We start from the raw sequence: 21,673 nt of genomic DNA, 5'->3' as shown, positions 1-21,673 counted from the left end.
CCCCCCCCCCCCCCCAGACCCCGAGCGCTGCCTGGCCAATCAGTGCCAGGCAGCGCCGAGGGGTGGATTGGGTCTCCCAATGACGTCCCGTTCTTTGAACGGGATTTCCTGATCGCCTATCGCCGGAGGCGATCGGCGGGGCTGGGGGGATGCCGCTGAGCAGCGGCTATCATGTAGCGAGCCCTCGGCTCGCTACATGATTTAAAAAAAAAATAATTAAAAAAAAAACTGCTGCGCTGCCCCCTGGCGGTATTTTTCATACCGCCAAGGGGGTTAAAGGATACCACAACTGACATGTGGCATAATGAGATAGACATGGGTATGTACAGTGCCTAGCACACAAATTACTATGCTGCATTCCTTTTTTTCTTTCTCTGCCTGAAAGAGGTAAATATCAGGTATGTAAGTGGCTGACTCAGTCCTGACTCAGACAGGAAGTGACTACAGTGTGACCCTCACTGATAAGAATTTCCCCCTTTTTTATCTCTTTCTTGCTCTCAGAAGCCATTTTCTTCTAGGAAAGTGTTTTATAGTTGGAATTTCTTATCAGTGAAGGTCACACTGTAGTCACTTCCTGTCTGAGTCAGGACTGAGTCAGCCACTTACATACCTGATATTTACCTCTTTCATGCAGAGGAAGAAAAAAAGGAACACAGCATAGTTATTTGTGTGCTAGGCACTGTACATACCCATGTCTATCTCATTATGCCACATGTCAGTTGTGGTATCCTTTAAAGTGGATCTCTTAACTCTTGCACAGGACAGAAGGAAAACATAGAGAAATGCACCCTGAATGTATTTAAAGAGTTTAGCCTGTTTAATTCCCCCCCCCCCCCATTAAGTCTAATCACAAGCTGTAATTTGACCCTCCCCTGTGTCACTTGACTGCCTATGGCAGATAAGCAGATGAGCCCATTAGGAAGCACAGGCTGTAACCAACACTGTATGTCTGCTTCCATGAATCCGGAAGGAGAAACTGTGCAAATGTATTTTAGGATTTGTATGAGCTGTAACAAAGAAATGTTTTTTGTTTAAAGGTTATTATGCTGCTGTGTATCTTTTAGAACAGAGAGGAGTTATGAGTTTAGGTCCACTTTAAATAGTTAATATAACTCTCTAATTTCACCAAGTTAAACACCTTCTCATGATAAGCAACTAATCTTAAATGACTAAAGGGGCCCATACACTGGTTGATTTCAGCCATCGATCGATTCTATCAAATCTATTGATCAATGTGCAGCTGATTTCGATCGATTTCGATGGATTTGATCTATCTGACAGGATGGAAAATCTAGGTCGATCTGCTGCTAGTAGCAGATCCGTGGCCCATAGAGTTGCATTGGATCTAATGGTCCAATAATGCATTTAGTCAGATTTCCAATAGATTTCATTCTGAAATCTATTGGAAATATGTTCCTAGTGTGTGGCACACATCAGATAGATTCCTGTCAGATTCGACTTGACAGGCATCTGACAGAAATCTATCTGATGGTCGAATCTGCTGCAACTCTATAAGTGTATGGCCACCTCAATCGATCGATCGATCGCAAATCGATTGACCAGCCGATCGATTAAAGGCTGATTTCAATCGATCTGACATGCTGGAAAATCTAGGTTGATCTGTTGAGATTGCTTATCATTTTGCATTGGACCTAATGGAAATCTGATGGCAAAAAAAATGCCATCAGATCGATTTTCAATAGATTTTATACTGAAATCTATTCCTAGTAAAAAAATGTTCCTAAACACATCAGATAGATCAGAAATCTATCTGATGATCTATCTGCTGCTAATCTAACGAGTGTATGGCCACCTTTATGTAAGTTGGACAGGGGCCTACTTCCAATAGCTAGGGTGGATAACTATACATGAAAGTAATATTTGACCCTTTTCCTTATGTGAAATTAGGTGGAATTTTCTTTAACAGCTTTAAGCCCCTTTTCCCACACATGTATGGACAGGGGGACCTGCACCTGACATATAGTATTTTAATCAGTCCTAAAGATAGAGGTAAGCTAGGCTTATTGAATATTAAAGGGCAACTGTAGCAAGAGGTATGTGGAGGCTGCCATATTTATTTGCTTTTAAACAATACCAGTTGCCTGGATATCCTGCTGGTCCTCTGCCTCTAATACTTTTAGCCATAGACCTGAACAAGCATGCAGCAGATCAGATGTTTCTGACATTCTTGTCAGATCTAACAAGATTAGCCACATGCTTGTTCAAGGTGTGATTCACACACTGCTGCGGCCAAATAGATCAGCAGGGCTGCCAGGCAACTGGTATTATTTAAAAGGAACTAAATATGGCAGACTCCATGTTCTTCTCCATGTTCTTCTTAACCTCCTGGGCATTACGGACAAGCTCAGCTCGTCCAGTAATGCCGCGTTGCATTGCTCAGGCCCTGGTGGGCCGATTTGCATAATTTTTTTTTAAACACGCAGCTAGCACTTTGCTAGCTGCGTGTCTTACCCGCTCGCTGCCGCTTGCCGCCGATCCGCCGCTACCCGCCGCGAGAGAGGCCCCCCCCCGCAGACCCCTTGCGCAGCCTGCCCAATCACCGCCAGGCGCTATGGGGTGGCTTGGGACTCCCCCTGACGTCACGACATCGATGACGTCATTTCGTTCCTCTCCATGGCGACGGGGGAAGCCCTACAGGAAATCCCGTTCAGAACGGGATTTTCTGATGGGTTTGATCGCCGGCGGCGATCGGAAGGGTGGGAGGGGGGAATCATGTAGCTAGCGCTAGACGAGCTACATGATAATAAAAAAAAATTAGGTGAAAAAACCACCCACAGAAAACGCCAGGGAGGTTAAGCAATACCATCAAGCAATAGCACTTAGTCAACTAATACATTTGGCCCTCATTATCAAAAAAAAAAAAAAAAAGATGTATGAAAAAAAGAAAAGACTCAAGCAGAGCAAGACCTGCCAGCTACCCCCTTGCTCCCTAGAAAAGAATGTTGCCTTTCGGATACCTCTGAGTGGGTATACCATACAATTGAAAATAGGACAAAATAAATTTGAGGTACAGGTGGTTGGAGGGATTGTTGCCACTGATGCCTCTCGAGGGTTTCCCTTTCCTTACCCCGGGTTTAGAAAGAGCACAATTGTAGTAAACCCTGGCCGAGCTCTGTAATAACAGCGCAGGAGATTTGGGCGCAGCCAGCGCTACCATAGACAGTAATAGGAATTACTGCTATAGCGGCGCACAGTGAGTAACTTCTGCGCTGTCAGAAGACGGAGCTGAAGTTACTTTTAAAACACTGCAATTCGGCTTCCAGCAATAGCTGGAAGCCAAATTACATAATTTCCCACTATCCACGTGGACCTGACAGATTTTGGACTAGCTCATCTTCCCATAGGGAGTTCTCCGGGCTTTCTTTATTTTTAAAAGCACTTAGTGAGTGGCAGTTTGCTCTGTCCAGCTGCCAAAAAAGTGTTCAGCAAGCAGGAAGGCTGGCCAGCATCTCTGTATAAATCTGTTTCAGCGAATGTCTTTATAAACAATAAAAGGCCATGCTGAGAATCCTCCATGAAGAGATGGACTAATCAAAACCTGTCGGTAATGTCAGATTTCTACTACCTACTATAAGTGACAGCAACGTAGGAGAAAAGTAATGTATGGCTCATTTTACTCTGGAAGAAATGTACTTCTTATTTGTATGTGTTTTAAATTTTATGATTATCGCGACAGTTCCTCTTTAATGATAAAAAAGACACTATAGACATCATGCAACGTTTCGGAGGAAGCTACTCCTTTGTCAATCATAAGTCAGTGTCGCTTAAGACTTAAAGGAGTCATCAGGGCAAATATAGTAAAATGAGTGGTACTTACCGGGGGCTTCCTCCAGCCCCAAGCTCCCAGGACCTCCCTCGCCGCAGTTCTGCCCGCAGCCGTTCGCCGGAGCTCCGACCCGGTCCCTGGCGATGACGTACTGTACTGCGCCATCGGCGCTGTCAATCACCACCACGTGGGCCGAAGCGGACTGCGCAGGCGCTGTAGTAGAGCTCTGGCGAACGGCTGCGGGGAGAGCTGCGGCGGGGGACGTCCTGGGAGCTTGGGGTTGGAGGAAGCCCCCGGTAATTACCACTCATTTTACTATTTTTGCCCTGATGACTCCTTTAAGCTTGACAAAGGAGCTTAAAGGGGAACTGAAGTAAGAGGTATACGGAGGCTGCCATATTTATTTCCTTTTAATCAATACCAGTTGCCTGGCAGCCCTGCTGATCCTCTGCCTCTAATACTATTAGCCATAGCCCCTGAACAAGCATGCAGCAGATCAGGTGTTTCAAACTTTAAAGTCAGATCTGACAAGACTAGCTGCATGCTTGTTTCTGGTGTTATTCAGATACTACTGCAGAGAAATAGACCAGCAGGGCAGCCAGGCAACTGGTATTGATTAAAAGGAAATAAATATGGCAGCCTCCGTATACCTCTTACTTCAGTTCCCCTTTAAGCTTAAGACACTGACTTAAGCTTGACAAAGGAGGAGCTTCCTCTGAAACGTTGCATGATGTCTATTGTGTCTGTTTATCATTAAAGAGCAATAATACTTCATGGATGGTGCCGGCCTCTACTTGCTACATAAGGCGCGTACACACACCATGCTGTAGCTAGGCGGGCGTTCTGCCAACAGTAGGACGTGTGCACACACTGTCGGCAGACTGATAAGACTGTTTCTGACAGATCAGCTGAGCGTCTGCCGACAGCGTGTACACACGTCCTACTGTCGTCAGAACGGACCCATCGTTAGCTATGTGTACACACGTCCTACTGTCAGCAGAACGCCCGCCCATTGGACGGACCCGTCGTTAGCTACAGTACGGAGTGTGTACACGCCTATATGTATGCACCCTGGCTACTTTTGTCCTAATGTCTGCAGACCAGTTTTTAACCAGAACAAAAAGAGTATAGGTTAGTCTGCCCTCCTACAGGGGTAAGCTGAGCTGGAGATAAATAAGCTCATTGTGAATGGAAAGACAGCGTTATAAGAATAGTATCTAGGTAGGATGGTAGAAGCAGACAAGATATGATCAATTGCTATTGTTACAAACAGGAATTATATTTGCATGTCTAAGTGGATTACTTAGAAATATATAAATTTTTCACATTTATATATCATATACATTTGATAAATGGACATTAAGAACATATGATATGTTGTTTCATAAGTTATACTCACTGGGAGTTGATGTTAATTTTTTCGTAGTAAGTTAATGCACACCAGTTACGATGTCTATGTCAGTCTAGATTTTTATTTATAAATGTCCTATTTTTTAACAAACTTATTATTAAAGGGAACCTGAGGTGAAAGGGATATGGAAGCTGCCATATTTATTTCCTTGTAAACAATGCCAGTTGCCTGGCAGTCCTGTTGATCTTCTGGCATAAGCAGTGTCTGAGTCAAAACCATAGAACATGCATATGGCTAATCCTGTAAAATCTGAGTCAACTGAGTCGAGTACCTGATCTGCTGCATGCTTGCTCAGGATCTATGACTACCAGGATCAGGAGGACTGCCAGGCAACAAGTATTGTCTAAAAGGAAAAAAATATGGCAGCCTCCATTTCCCTCTCGCCTCAGGTTCCCTTTAAAGGTTACCTTTTATCATACAGACCAAATACTGCCATAAATAAGGGTTCTTTCTTTTAGTGTGTATGCTAAATTAGAAGGCCAACATATGCAACCCCCCACCATGGTCATCCCACCTGTTTAAATATTATGGAGGCTCCAGCTCTCTCCTGAGTGGACTGTGTTCCATAGATCCCTTAGCTATCTTCCTAGTGCAGGCCTCTGGCAGGCAGCAAAGACAGTCAACAGGGGAATTGCTATCCCCCAGATCTATTCTGGGCTGCCCCGGATGTTCCCAAGGAGTAGAGGCACCACAGCAACCAGCATGGCACCACAGTACCCAAAATGCCCAAATGCCTCACCCCAACTCCCAGCATGGCACCACAGCATCCAGCATGGCACCACAGCACCAAGCATGGCACCACAGCACCAAGCATGGCATTACAGCACCCAGGGTGCCCCATAGAGACACCACAATGGGGGGTATGCTGGGTGCTGTGGTGCCTCTATGGGCGCATGCAGGGAGCTGTGATGCCTCAATGGGAGGCCCATGGGAGCATGGGAGGCGGTCCAGTAAAAGGTCAGGGAATGCTATGGGGGGACTGTCAGACAACCTGGCAGTAGGCCAGCCCACCCAAATGAAAACAAGACAAGCCAGCACAGAAGACAGGTAACTGCCTAGTTATGTTTAAAGAGAACCTGAGGTGGGGTTCTGAGAACGTAATCCCCATACAGAGACTGGGTCTGCCTATAGAGCCTAGCCTCGGTTGCTAGTCAGATTCCCCCTAAGCCCCCCCTGCGCTCTGCGAGACCCCATTAATCACAGCCGCGCTGTCGACACGCAGCGTGTCACAGCGGGCTGTGTTTATCTCTCTAATGCCAGTCTCGCCGCTCCCCCGCCTCCTGCATCGCTCCGGTCCCCGCCCACGTCCCTTCCCTCGCCGCTGATTGGAGGGAAGGGACGCGGGCAGGGATCGGAGCGATGCAGGCGGCGGGGGAGAGCGGAGACTGACATTAGAGAGGTAAACATAGCCCGCACAGCGTGGCTGTGATTAATGGGGTCTCGCTGAGCGCAGAGGGGCCTTAGGGGGAATCTGACTAGCAACAGAGGCTGGGCTCTATAGGCAGACCCAGCCTCTTTATGGGGATTTCGTTGTTAGAACCCCGCCTCGGGTTCTCTTGAAGAGTAGGAACACACTAGGCAGAATTGCATATGCGTTTTCCACTATGTGTTATGGAAACTGCATATGCAATTCTGCCTAGTGTGTTCCTACCCAGAGTGACACTGCCTATTTATGTGATATCCTGCATTTTTGTCTTTTGTTTTCTTTGTATTACTGGAGAGTAAGGATTAGCAAAGAGGTGCAAATACTTAATGCAAATTTGTATGCACATATATGCAGCTTCAAAATGGACCAATCAATTTAAACCTGGGTTTAAACTTTTTGGTTCCTTTTCAAACTGCATACATTTGCATAAAAAAATTGCATCAACCCGGAAAAATTCATCTCATTGATCATCCCTAATGAAGATGGGAGCTTCATCCAACATTTTGCTGGGCAGGCCTCTTTAGACCGCTGTTAACCCTCCTGGCGGTATGAAAAATTCCGCCAGGAGGCAGCGCGGCAGTTTTTTGTTTTGTTTTTTTTTTTAAATCATGTAGCGAGCCCGCTTCGATCGCCTTCGGTGATCTCCGATCAGGAAATCCCGTTCAAAGAACGGGATTTCCTGGAGGGCTTTCCCCGTCGCCATGGCGGCGGGGCGGGATGACGTCACCGACGTCAGCGACGTCGTGACGTCATTGGGAGTCCCGATCCACCCCTCGGTGCTGCCTGGCACTGATTGGCCAGGCAGCGCACGGGGTCTGGGGGGGGGGCCACGCGCCGCAACGGATAGCGGCGATCGGGCGCGGGGCGGCGTCGATCGGTGTGCTGGCGCAGCTAGCAAAGTGCTAGCTGCGTCCAGCAAAAAAAAAAATTAGGAAAATCGGCCGAGCAGGGCCGGAGATAACCTCCTGCGCGGCTTAACCCGAACTACGTTCGGGGTTACCGCCAGGAAGGTTAAAAAGAACCTGTACTGAGTAAAAATATTTAAAATAAACACATGAGGTAACTTCAAACGAACATTACATAGTTACCTTGCCATCAGTTCCTTTCAGAAGCTAACCATTTTCTTCTGATAATAATCCCTTCCAGTTCTGACAATATTTTGTCAGATCTGAAATATATCAGTTGCTGTCAGTAAAATATCAGTTGCTGTCAAGTTATAGCTGAGAGGACAACTGATGTACCAGTAATGTCCATGATTCCCTATGGCTCAAGTGGACGATGTTACAGTTTAACTGTGTGCTGACCAGAAAGCTGTTATGGGGTAATGGCCATTTTCAAAATGGAGGACGGAAAATTCCTTTGATCACAGTGAACAAACAGGACGCGGGACAGGAGAAAGACACTGAGGAGTAGACTACATGGAAGGTAAGTATGACTTGTGTATGCTTATTTTGACTTTTAATTTTCAGTTCAGGTTTTCTTTAAGTTCATGTAAAGTTGGCTCCACCCATGACCACACCCACATTCTGTGCATGGCCACACCCATTTTTTGGCTGGAGTGCCCAAAAGTGCCCTGAATCTCTTAGGACTCTAGCAATGCCCCTGACAGTCAATAAGGATGTAGATCATTAGTGATGCTGGTTTATATGCAGCATAGAGTATTCTCACAGGGGTTTACTCAGCCAGTGTGGGAGACTGCCCCATAGTGAACAATAACTGTCTGAAGCAGCCTATTCCCATTAGCATTGGCTATATATATATGGGTATATACAGCAATTCCTACATCTGATCAGATATGTATGCAGACAACTGGCATAATCAGATCATACAGAGGTCATCTGGGGCAAAGACAGTAAGATTATCTCAACATTTCAGTTATGTAAAGTTGTGCTTGAGTACATAGCAACTGTGTTTCTGAGTGATGCAAGATGGTGGTAGGTATATGAAGCCTTCTAGCTAGCTTATGTGGTGCTTTGTCAGGGGGACAGGATGTGAGCAAAATGCACTATGTACACCTGCTGCCATCTAGGATCACCCAACACATGTGGAAAGCACCATAAACTGAAACAGATCATGCATCAGAAAGGAGTTCATGTTTGGGGGATGTTAGGGTGTGGCATCAGAAGAAGTAAACATTGGGAAGTTAGGGTATGATGTAATAGGGGGTTAACATTGAGGGGAGTTAGACATGAAACAGGCTGACGAAGAAGGAGAGGAAGTTAGACTACTGGAAAGGGGTTAATGGGCGGGTGGGGGGGATCAACTTTGCACATAAGGGTATTGTATAAGGTTTTTTTATTTGTATTTCTGTTCATTTTGCAAGGATTTGAAATACATTGTGGCTAACTCCTATATTTTCTTAACGCTACAAAAGTGGAGGGTTCCTTCCCCACCTAAAGCAGATCACCTGACCTGACCCAATTCATCCATGTGACCAGGCAGCACTACATTATAGTTCCCAAACACTGCTATTAGCTAACATGTTGTATCCAGCGCAGGAGATTTGGACGCAGCTGGGACCACCATAGACCGTAATAGGAGTTACGGCTATAGCAGCGCACAGCGAGTTACTTCAGGTGCCATCAGAAGACGGAGCTGAACTTACTTTTAAAGCACTGTAATTCGGCCGCCAGCAATAGCTGGCAGCCGAATTACATAATTCCCTACCATCCATGTGGACCGGGAGGGGAAATAGTAATTAACGCCTCCAGGACTTGTGCAGGAGCAGGGTAAGCCGTATATCGGCTGTATCCCGTGCTCAAGTCTCCCAGCGGCGATTTCACTCATACTCGTTTATTAGGTATGGTCAAAGTAATGATAATTATTTCAAGTTGATGCTGATTTTGCTTAAAGTGTACCAGAGACGTAATACAAAAAAAAGTTTTATACATACCTGGGGCTTCCTCCAGCCCCATGCCCGCAAATCGCTCCCACACCGCCGTCCTCACTCTTTTCCAGCTCCGGTACCAGGTCCGTGATACATAGAGGATGCACTTTTCTTGCACAGACTGGCCGTGACTGACAGAACTTACGGGACCCGGTACCAGAGCTGGAGAAAAGTGAGGACGGCGGCGTAGGAGCAATCTTACTTTGTACAGCGCCACGGAATATGTTGGCGCTTTATAAATCAATAGTAATAATAATAATCCGCGGCATGAAGCTGAAGGAAGCCCCAGGTATGTATAAAACTTTTTTTGTGTTATGTCTCTGGTTTCCTTTAAATGTATGTAACATGGAACTAAAATAATCATATGTAGCTGCTGCTAGTTACTTTACATACAGTGCTTGTGAAAGATTGCACAGAAAGTCAGCACATGCTGGTAGTTTCAGTACATGACTGTCTGCATTACCCTCTATCGGCAGAAAATACACAAACTTGTGCAGAGTTCCGAATCATAATTAGAACATGCCATATGTAACAAAATAACAACTAGCCTAGAACAAAGGTTTGGGTGTGTACAGGGACTGTGAAAACATTCTTTATGATAGCTGAGCAGATCATGCTACTCCCTTCTACAGCCAGCTGCTTCAGGAGAAATGAAACTACCCACTAAAACGAAACTTACATTGCAGCCTCCCTGTGCGCAATTCTGAATCTCAATACTCGATAGCACTTCCAATCACAATAATTTTTATTGGAAATTTTGCAATTTAAACATGCAATAGTCAAATAAATGACATTTGGAAGTGAATAACATCTTATTACATAACAGCTAAGTCATTAGAATACCACCCCTCAGGACAACTACGTCTAAGAACACACTATATTCAGCTCCAATAAATACATCAATATAACAATACTTTTATTACTGGAGAACTGTGTTACTGAGCATGCATAACATCTTTAATAAAACTCTTCTACCGTCACTTCTTACCCAGACTGGTGCTGGCAGACTTTCTTCCCAGCTGCCCACAAGGGTTCTGACCACAGGACAAAACTGTGCCGTCTTCCAGGAGAAACAGCGTGTGCCTGCCACCGCATGCCACTTTCAGTACACCTCCATCAAAGTTAGCATTTTCCACAAACGTAATGCTTTCACTATGTTGATCAGCAAGACCCAGCTGGTTAAATCTGTTATTTCCCCAGCAATACATGAGTACTGCCTGTAGCTGGATATCTAGCAGAACAAGGAAGGAGTGAGTGAAGTCGTAAGTACACTGAGATATTTGCCTCTACCATCAACAGCTCACCGAGCTTCTGACTCCACCTTTCTTGCATGGAACATCATTGATATCTGTTCTGTCTGTGGTGCTGGAGGGGTGGGGAAATTGAAAGTAAAACTGCTCTGACTAGGACTCTTCACATTTCTTTGTTACTAAAGAAATAGTTGAGGAGAGGAATGAGCCAGTGAACCAAGTAGGAAGAAACATAAAATGAAATGTATTTGGAGTAGCAGAAAATGGTAAAAGCACCTGAGGCAGTGGCGGCTCCAGGATTTTTTTTGGGGGGTGCTATGCAGGTGCTGGACCAATTCCCGGGGGAGCTGACGACCTGCGGTGCGCAAAGCGCGTCGCGGCAAAAAATGGGTGTGGCTACAACCTGCGGCGTGCAAAGCAAAAAAAATGGGCGTGGTCATGACCGGATGAGGGCGGGGCTAACTGTAATTTAAAGTGAACCCAGGGTGAGAGTGATATGGTGGCTGCCATATTTATTTCCTTTTAAACAATTTTAGTTGCCTGGTAGCCCTGCTGATCTATTGGCTGCAGTAGTGAACTGAATTACACCAGCAACAAGCATGCAGCTAATCTTCTTAGTTCTGACAATATTGTCAGAAACCCCTGACCTGCTGCATGCTTGTTCAGGGTCTATGGTTGAAAGAATTAGAGGCAGAGGACCAACACGGCAGCCAGGCAGCTGGTATTACTTAAAAGGAGATAAATATGGCAGCCTCAATATTATTCTCACCTCGGGTTCCCTTTAAAAGTGCAACGCAGAGACAAAGGGCCCAAGTTTTGGTGACCCTTTCCCCAGAAAATTCACATAATTGTGCAGGTTTTCTCAAGAAAATACATGTAATGTGAGCAGATTTGAACAAAAAACACGTTCAATGACCCCAATATATGCACAATCGTTATCAGATATGACCCCAATATATGCACAATCGTTATCAGATATGACCCCAATATGCACAATCGTTATCAGATATGACCCCAATATGCACAATCGTTATCAGATATGACCCAAATATGCACAACCGTTATCAGATATGACCCCAATATGCACAACCGTTATCAGATCTGACCCCAATATGTACAATCCTTATCAGATCTGACCCCAATATGCACAATCCTTATCAGATCTGACCCCAATATGCACAATCCTTATCAGATCTGACCCCAATATGCACAATCCTTATCAGATCTGACCCCAATATGTACAATCCTTATCAGATCTGACCCCAATATGCACAATCCTTATCAGATCTGACCCCAATATGCACAATCCTTATCAGATCTGACCCCAATATGCACAATCCTTATCAGATCTGACCCCAATCAGCAGCACCACCTAAAAAAGAAAAGAAAAACCCATTTACTCACCTAGTCAGAAGACCTCCTGTTCCGGCCTCCTCCTCTTCCGACCTCCTTGTGGCGCGCAGCTCCCACGATCCTCTTCCTTCCTGGAGCAACCTGCATCCGGCGAGCAGGGCTACGGGAAAATGGCCGCCCGAAGCCCTGCCACTGCAGACTCCAAGTCTGCAGAGCAGGGCTTCGGGCGGCTCCAAGTCTGCAGAGCAGGGCTTTGGGCGGCCATCTTACCGTAGCCCTGCCTGCTGCTCCGGGCTGCTGCTGTGAACTGACTCGGCGTCTCTTAGACGCCTGAAGTCAGTTCACGCCAGGGGGTGCTTTTGGCGTGCTTGGACAAATTTAGGGGGTGCTTGAGCACCCCCAAGCACCCCCCTGGCGCCACCACTGACCTGAGGTAAATCTCAAGTAAACTTCTGAATAGTCTTCATGTTCACAGTGGGGTGTTGCAATGCAATGTAATGTAATGGAGGCATTTTAACTCACAGAATCGAACTGCAATTGTAAGTCTATGGGCTGTGCACACCTTTTAAAAATGCTAGCACTTTGAACAGTGCTTGGATAATGTATTTCAATGGGATGGATCACACCAGAGCGATGTGATTTTTTTTCCCAAACGCAAAGACGGGTCCTTCAGCATTTCTGAGGCGATTCAGCCTCAATGTTAAGTATAGGAAAATGGAAAATCGCTGTAAAAAGCGCTACAAAGAGCAATTTTCCAAGCATTTTTTTTTACAAGAGCTGTACACTTCCAGCTCTACTGTACAAAAAATAAACAATTGCTAGGCATAACTAGAAAATTACTAGGCACATGCCTGAAATCGCTTTGAAAAGTAGCTTCAAAAAACGCTAAGCGTTTGCGATTACGCTAGTGCTTTTAGGTGTGCACTGGTCCTATGTGGCATTCAGAGTTGCCCTGTAGGGATGCGACCTAGCGATCTACAGTATTCCCAACAAAGTATATGCAGTGCGCTACTGCCAAACAAACACGTGAACAGTGACAGGGAAGCATACTTTTCATTGACTGCACGCTTCACTGTATGTGACGCAATACTTGTATAATGTGCAATGCAACTTTTCCCCTTCATTGTGTTGCGTTCCTGTTTTTACAGGGAACACAAGACAGCTTCCACTGTGAACCAAACCTACAGTGTTATCTCCCTTTTCAACCTCCCTACATGTGAAACCATAGCTTTCAACTGACCCTTTTTGGAGGGACAGTCCCGCTTTGGGAACCAAATCCCTCCATCGCTCTTTCTTCGTCATAAGTTCATCTTTCAGGACTAATGTAGAGATATATGTAGATATATGTGTTTTTGTATTTAAAAAAATATGTTTGACTCCAAACTTTATTCCCAGTTGGCACAGTTCACACTGGACGGATTAAAAACGGATCCGTGTAAATACTGATCTGTGAAACGGAATCAGTTTTTATTTGGCATCAGTTTTTCATCGGTTCCATTAGCGAGTGGTCAATGTGACACATCCGTCACTCTGAAATTATCGCAGCATCCCCAAACTTGAAGTCCGGTCGGCGGAACGCGCTGAACGGATCAATTCTAACAAAGCAATGTGAACTGTCCATAGGTTTACATTGGATCCATTCGCATCTGATAGGATCCCTCTGCTAAACGGATCATTTCAGCTGCCTAGGGCTCTTCCAGACGAACGGCTAAACAGCACGTTTAGCCGCCGACTGCCAGGGTCAAGCGCCAATCGGTTGCACAATAATGCAACTGAATGGGAGCGTTAGTAACCTCAAGAGTGTCAGCGGTTGACACGTGGTGCGGCTACTGCCAGGAAAAAATCTACATGAAGCGTTTAGGGGACGGCTATTGCCAGCTTGAATGCACATGCAGTTGGTGGCGTGAGGGCTTGTTCACACCTAGGGCGTTTTTGCCTTTTTTTAAGTGCCAGCGATTTTCAAAATCACCCTAAGGGCTGGAACCCACTAGAGCGATTTTTTGGGAGGTTTGCAAAACGCTAGCGATCCTAAATGCTCGGCTAATGTTAATGGATGGGCCAAATTCCACTGGAGCGATTGCGATGACCAAAATTGCAAATGCAGGACACGCAGCATTTTTGAGGGTTAGCGTTTTGCGTTAGCGTTTCTGCAATGTAAAGTATATAAACAATGGCGTAATCGCTTGTCAAAACCTACACAGAGCGATTTGCTAGTGTTTTTAAATTACTGCACACTGTAAAAAAATGAAAATTAAATGAAAGGACCAATCAGAATTTAAATTGGTAACCACAAATCGCTACACATTTGCTGGCAAAAAGCTGACACTTTTTAAAATCGCTACAAAAATTGCCAGAAAACGCTCATGAAATTGCTTACAAAACGCTCATTAAAAATGTTAGCAATTGAAATAGCGATTTACGATTTGTAGTGGGTTCCAGGCCGAAAAGCACTTGTGCAATGATTCCCTATGAAAGTGATCACATCTGAGCGGTTCGATTCTGATCCGCTCACCAAAGTGCTGCCTGCAGGGGCGTAGCAATCGCAATCGCCATAGCAGTCATAGCAACTGCTATGGGGCCCTGAAGCAAAGGGGGCCCAAGCAGTAATGGGTTCACTATTTATTTTTCTGTTTTTCTCCACCCTCTAATTTAATCTCAGTGCCCATAGACTGTTTGCAGTGTACATAGCATAGGAATGTACATTGGCTAGTTAACTTATATCCCTTTGCATATAGGTGCAAGTGGCATTGCTATCAAATGAATAGGTCTGATGGCCCCATCAAAATTCTGCTATGGGGCCCCATAATCTTAATTATAATTGTATAGCGAGTGCTTTCATTAATACATTGGGCTTGATTCACAAAGCTGTGCTAACTGTTAGCACGCTGGTGAAAAGCCCATTATCACGCCTAAACTCAGTTTAGGCATGATAAAATAAACTCGCACGTAAAGTTTTACGCGCACAAAGTTTACCCGTGCAACGCCATCAACCCTATGCGACGTTTCGTGCGCACCGGACATTGCATGCGCAAAACTTTGTGCATTTTTCCCTCAAAGCGGTGCTAACCTACTTAGTGCAATGCTTATCACGCCCAAAAGTCTTTAGGCGTGCTAATTGGCTTAGCAACGCTTTGTGAATCAAGCATTGTATTTATTCATTTCCGGGTGAACGAGTTCTCTTCCTGACTGACGGCAAGAAGTGAAAAAAACAAAACCACTCTGCAAAAGCGCTTAGAAAAGCGCTTTATAAAAAAAATCACAGCGCGCAGGCTAAAAAAAAATGTGTAAAAAATCGAAAAACGCTGGTGTCAGCGGTTTTGATTTTAGATGTGAACAAAGCCCAAGTGCTGGACTGCACAGAAACAGGAGTGGCTGACAAGCAGTAAAGTGTGCTGCTGTCAGCTGTTTGTGTAAAAGAGCCCTACATTGATCTGTTTCTTATTTTCAATGGTAATATGAAGGAAAAGTGGCAGGGAATGCTCAAACCAGGAAAGAGTCAGAACGATCATGGTTACAGTATGCAGATGTATTTATATGTTTCTGACATTTTAGGCATGATGCAGGAAACCGCAGTAATATTGCCATGCAGACATCGCACAGAAATATTACCCTTACTAATGGCACTGCGTACCGGTACCGTGAGTTATGCTATTAGCGAAACCTGTGGTACTTGACTACCATGACCATTGCTATATTACTCACGAGACACGTGACACGTGACAGTGACCAATGGTCACGCTAGTAGAGTATTGTGGATTGTGTTTATAGTGTAACTCGCGGTATACAATGCCGCTAGTAAGGGCAACATTGCTGTGGGATGTCTGTGCACGGCAATATTACCGCGGTATCCTGCATCAGCCCCTTTGACCCCTTAACACATTCAGGTTTGTCCATATTTGATGCTTTTAACTAAAATATATTTGGCATTCTTGTATAACACAGAGAGAATCTGATTATTGGTGATCTGCAGTATCACCAAGAATACAGATATATACCCGATTATTGATGATCTGCAGAATCACCAATAATACAAGTATAACTAACCTCTGGACACCTATATAGTGTGAGTGTTTGGTGCAACAGTAAGGACTTTGAGTGGGACCACCCAAGGAGCAGGTGGTCCTTGGCAGTATGAGAGATACCTCCCTCTGGGAAGTGTGAAGACAGCCTGAGATTTCCAAAGGGGTGGAGCCCCAGGCTGAATGGCAGGAAGGTCTAGTGGCTAAGTGACACCTAGAAGGTGGGCGTCACAAGCAGGACTGGAGACTAATCTCTCAATGGAGAGGGATAGCTCGCAAGGTTGGGCAGGCCAGGTCGGAAACACACGGGCAGATAAGGTACTGAGACAGAGGGCTGATTCGGTAACCAGGGACAGGCAGGGTTGGCAACAGGTAATCAGATATGCGTAGATACCGAATCAGAAAGCAGAAGGATAGTCAGGAAAGCAATAGGTCATAACAGATATCAACAATGCCTAGTCTTGCATGTGAGGTTCGTGGTCTCAACACCCTGGAACTAGTCTTAGGTATAACACGATGGTAACACAGTATCCCTAGTCTTGGGTGTGAGGTCCGTGGTCTCAACACCCTGGAACTAGTCTGAAGTATAACACAATAGTAACACAGAGTCCCTAGTCTTGGGTGTGAGGTCCGTGGTCTCAACACCCTGGAACTAGTCTGAAGTATAACACAATAGTAACACAGAGTCCCTAGTCTTGGGTGTGAGGTCCGTGGTCTCAATGCCCTGGAACTAGTCTGAAGTATAACACAATAGTAACACAGAAGTAATCTGGCTCAGTGTGAATTCCCAGGCCCCCCTGGTTCTAACACACTGTAGGATCTGACTATGGTCTGAGTGCTTCCACGTAAGTGTTTGCAACGGCAGACAACCTGAGACTGACCAGCAATAACTATATATAGAGCGGCGCTCCCCGGCGCCACCCATCGCTGATCAACCAATGGCCACTCGCTCTGAGATCAGCTGACCAACGTGGTCAGCTGATCCCTCCTCGTTTGTCATAAAGGTTCTGCCTCTCAGCGCGCGCGTATTCCTCAATCTGTGTGCACCAACAGGCCCAGCCACACCAGACGCACGCCGCCGCGTGCAAACCGCCGAGCTGGACGCGGAACATTTCGCGCGGCGGCTTCTCCGCAATCTATTACACTAATACTATGTTCCTTATATTCACCGTGGAGCTGCCATGAAAAGTAATTTCGTTGTGTTACACAATGGCAATAAAGTGCTTGAATCTTGAATCTATGTATCTTTTTTTAACCCTCAAACTTACTGTAATAGGGGTATGCACATACCACATATTGAGAATATAGCTAAAGTAAACCTGAGACGAAGGGGCGGGGGGGTTTACATACCTGGGGCTTCCTCCAGCCCCCTCCAGGCTTATCATTCCCTCTCCATCCTCCTCTGCTCCTGGTTCGCCATTCTCCCCGCCTCCTGGTTCTTCTTCAATTGGCCCCGGAAAGTCCTCCGGTCTGGGGCCAACTGCGCATGTGTGGGCTGGATGTGGCCCGCACACGAGCCCACGTCGCTCCCCTGTCACACTCCTATAGGAAGTAGTACTGTACAGGCTCAGGACGTTGAGAGCGTTCAGTGCCAGCATAGTACTACTGTGCAGGTGCAGAATGCTCTCGGCCACGGGAGCATGACGTGGGGAGCGAGTGCAGCCAGACTGTGCCTGCACCAACTGGTCCCGGCTGGACGACTTCCTGGGGCCGATTGCGGAACATCCAGGAGGACATCGAGGGAGCAATATTCCTAGAGGGGGCTGGAGAAAGCCCCAGGTATGTATCATTTTTTTCTCCTGCCCCATCTCAGGTATTCTTTAAGTCATAGTTGTCACGGAACAGCCGTGAGAAACGCAGGTGAATCTGGAATATTCGCCATCGATTTTCTGATCGCTTCCTGGTTAGACTTGTGCAGCGATCGGAAAATGACATTCCTTCATTTAAAAGACAGGTTTTTTTCTTTCCCTTGTACCAACTGGCAGGAAGCCTGGTGCCTGTGACTTGTTAATTAGCCAGAGGTGTAAAACTCAAAGTTTGTGCAAGCTGATCTCACACTCAGATGTTAATTAACAAGCCAAAAGTCTTTTCAGAGCCAAGGGAGCTAGTCCCAGCATGAAGGCAGACTTGCCAGAGCCATTCAGCCAGATTAAGAAGTACATGGAGTTATGCTTTTTAGCACGTTTTAGGAATACCATTCATAGGAGAGATGTGAAAGTTATCTCATTCTGCTGGTCCGGATCTTGTGAATATTTTGATATTAAATTGGGGCCACTGATATAACCAGAACCCGAGGTATTCCACTATTTCGTAACCGGGCATGCAAACGCGCCCAAGTTTGGTATCATATGAACTGGCATATTCTGAGGAATATGAATCTGTGATGGTCATGTGTGTATGGAAAGCGTAAGCCGAGCTATGACAAATGTCATATTTGGTGGGCTTGGGAAACCCACCCAGGAGATTAACCGCCCCCTGTCCAGCCCCTGGGCTGGACCTGAGACTCCACCCAAAGATGTACATTATTCAAAAGTGTCTGCGAGGGTCTCCTCCCTCAGTCCTCCTGTGTACCATCACCTGATCAAGCAAGCCAGAGCACCATGTGGCTGGCGGCCATTCTCCTGAACTGAAACAAGGGACATTTCTCGTGTGCTCAGATTTTCCCAGAAGGACATATTTCCACGAACTCTAAGTATTTTCTCCATTTTTATTTTCTATATTTTGTTATCATTTGTCTCTATAATTGTTGATTTTAACGATTTTCTGTATATATTAATTAATGTTGCATATTTAATAAACGACGCTAAAACGTCCTTTATTTATTCAGCTACCCTGCTATTCAGCCGCACAAACTGAACCTGGCCTCTGAAGAGTCGCTACTATTGTCGCTAGATAGACAGAATAGAGTGTGTTTAACCGTTTTTATTTGCAGGTCTAGACTCAGCCAGTCAGTGGGCTCCTCTGTCCCATGGTAACAGAGGTGGTGGCAGTTATACACTGAAATAGTGTGTAAAGTGTATTACCGTAACTCACAGGCTCCCTTCTAGTCGGTCGGCTGCCAAAATTCCAGCGGTTTCTGCGCACCAATTGCGACCACAGCTTGCATGGTCTGTGTGCTGAAACCGATCGGAAGGAATTTTGTGGTCCGGACACTAGGGGTCCTGTGACAATAGTAACACAAAAAAACATTGGAAAGCTGAAAACACACCACAGATGGATTTGAAATGCTTGAATATCTTCAGGTGGGGGCAAGGGGGGGGGGGGGGGGGGTGTTACACTGGGACATGGAGGAAACTCTTAAAGGGCAACTGTAGTGATGAGAGGGATATGGAGGCTGCCATTTTTATTTTATTTTAAGCAATACTAGTTGCCTGGCTGTCCTGGTGATCCTTTGCTTCTAATACTTTTAGCCAGACCCTGAACAAGCATGCAGCAGATCAGGTGTTTCTGACATTATTGTCAGATCTGACAAGATCTTCTGCATGCTTGTTTCTGGTGTGATTCAGACACTACTGCAGCCAAATAAATCTGCAGGGCTGCCAGGTAACTAGTATTGTTTAAAATGAAATAAAAAATGGCAGCCTCCATATTCTTCTCACTACAGTTGTCCTTTAAGCTAGCTACACACACTAAATGACTCTCCGTTGAGATGGACCATGTCAGCCCAAGAATCTAGAATGTGCTGTGGGTGTCCCCCAACATCAAATAAAGATGTAGTATTCCAGATCTTTAGGGCTTTTTTATACAGTAAATCACAATGCACAGTTGCAAACGCAGTGTGATTTCTTTGCAATTTTACCATGCGATTTTTCTGCGATTAGGTGTTGCGATTTTCTTTCGGTGCTAGCAACACACGAGAAAGGCAAAATAAATGCTGTTAGCAATCAGGCAAAAATTGCAATTGGATCGCATTAGTATAAAGGGTTTTTTTTTAATTTGAAGATGTCCTTGCTCTTTGCAATTTGCATGCCATCGCAAATGAATTACATCTAGTATAAAAGGAGCCCTTAGTGACAGTCACAGTAACCAATACACGGGCCCATCATTACCCTCATCACCCCACCTGTCCTAAGCTGCTCTTTTATGTACTGTACCGTTGTCCCTCCTCTGCTCTCCATAGCAACAGATGCATTTATGTCAAATAATTTATACATGGCAAATTTTAATATATCTCATAAAAACACGGGTCTTCCCAAACCAGGGCTTTAACGGAACCTTGAGCTGCGTATTAAAAAAGAAAAACTGACCTACCTGGGGCTTCCTCCAGCCCACCGTAGCCCGCGAGGTCCCAGCATCCTCCCAGTTCCCTCTGCTGTCCCGCTGGAAAATGCTGTAGTCATACGTGTTCACCTCCACTACATAGCCGACGCGTCATCACAACAGCAATCGTAAGAGCCCTGCGCATGTGCTGTTCTCTAAAGACTGAACTGCACATGCATAGGGCTCTTCCGGCGGCCGTCGTGATGACGGCTACGTAGTGAGGGCGGGCATGCGCGTCTTCACCCGAAGTTAGTGCATTACCGGAGCTAGCGGGACAGCAGAGGGGGCCAGGTGGATGCCAGGGACCTTGAGGGCTATGGCGGGCTGGTGGAAGCCCTTTTTTTTAAATACACAGCTCATGGTCCCTATAAAGTGACCCCAAGCTGTGTCAAAAACAATAAAACAAAAAGCATACTACCTGATCGGTGGTGGGGAGGGGGGCTAGCTGAATCACAGGGGTGTAACTACAAATCATGCCCCCCCCCCCCACTGCAATACTTTGATGGGGTCCCCTTAATGTTCGCAACCTTTGCCTTGCTGCCCCTCGGCGACCCTCACAGTTTGGGGTCCATCTTGCAAGGGTCATAAAACAAGTATGGCCTTTAGGATCTTCACACCCATAACAAGTGTAGCCACAAAAAATAATTGTATCTTACCTCCTAATTCTAAAAATGACTTTTAGATATCCCCCAGTTTTATGTTATGGTTAAAAACTTTAAAAAAAAATAGATTTATTGTTTTGTCTCAGCTCAATTAAACAGTATGTCCATTATCTCTGAGTGCTAAAATATATGAACTATTGACATTTTTATCCATCCTCTACTCTCAGAAGCTCAGTTCTCTGCCAGGAAAGATGCAATTCATTATCAGTGAAGGAAGCTATAGTGGACTGGGTCCTGACTGGAGAAAAATGGTCAGTTCCATAACTGAGTATTTACTATTTCAGGCAGAGAAAGAAGAAAAGCATCACAGCATATTTATTTATGTGCTTGGCACTGTACATACAAATGATATCTCATCATGTTACATTACATGTCACTTAAAGCGGACCCACACCAAACATTTTCTTAAATTCAAAATATTTAGTTGCACCACTCTGACACATATAAAGATAAATAAACACTCCTTCAAGCCTATGAACATTTCAGTGCATGCTTTTCATCCTTCTCTTTTCATAAATAAGGTTATACAGGTGGCAGCCATTACTTCTGAGCTTAGTAGGAGGTTTTAGAATAGATCATGGTTAGTTTGTCATCAGCTACCCTCCCTCACAGGGGCGT

The 21,673-nt window shown here is 45.4% G+C and overlaps 1 protein-coding gene across 4 annotated transcripts in view; it reads right to left on the bottom strand.

Annotated features, from left to right (window-relative positions):
* HERC6 (HECT and RLD domain containing E3 ubiquitin protein ligase family member 6) overlaps window positions 1-10,830 on the bottom strand; it is a 93,763-nt gene extending 82,933 nt beyond the window's left edge. For all 4 annotated transcript variants that reach the window (XM_068233167.1, XM_068233175.1, XM_068233182.1 and 1 more), the window contains exon 1: window positions 10,500-10,830. In XM_068233167.1, coding sequence (XP_068089268.1) covers window positions 10,500-10,719 — 220 coding nt within the window. In that variant the 5' untranslated portion in view covers window positions 10,720-10,830. The remainder of the gene's footprint in view (window positions 1-10,499) is intronic.
* Between the last annotated feature and the right edge of the window lie 10,843 nt (window positions 10,831-21,673).

Source organism: Hyperolius riggenbachi, chromosome 1 (assembly GCF_040937935.1).
Source record: "Hyperolius riggenbachi isolate aHypRig1 chromosome 1, aHypRig1.pri, whole genome shotgun sequence".
In the NCBI taxonomy this organism is placed as follows: Eukaryota; Metazoa; Chordata; class Amphibia; order Anura; family Hyperoliidae; genus Hyperolius; species Hyperolius riggenbachi.
This window is presented reverse-complemented; position numbering and strand designations above follow the sequence as displayed.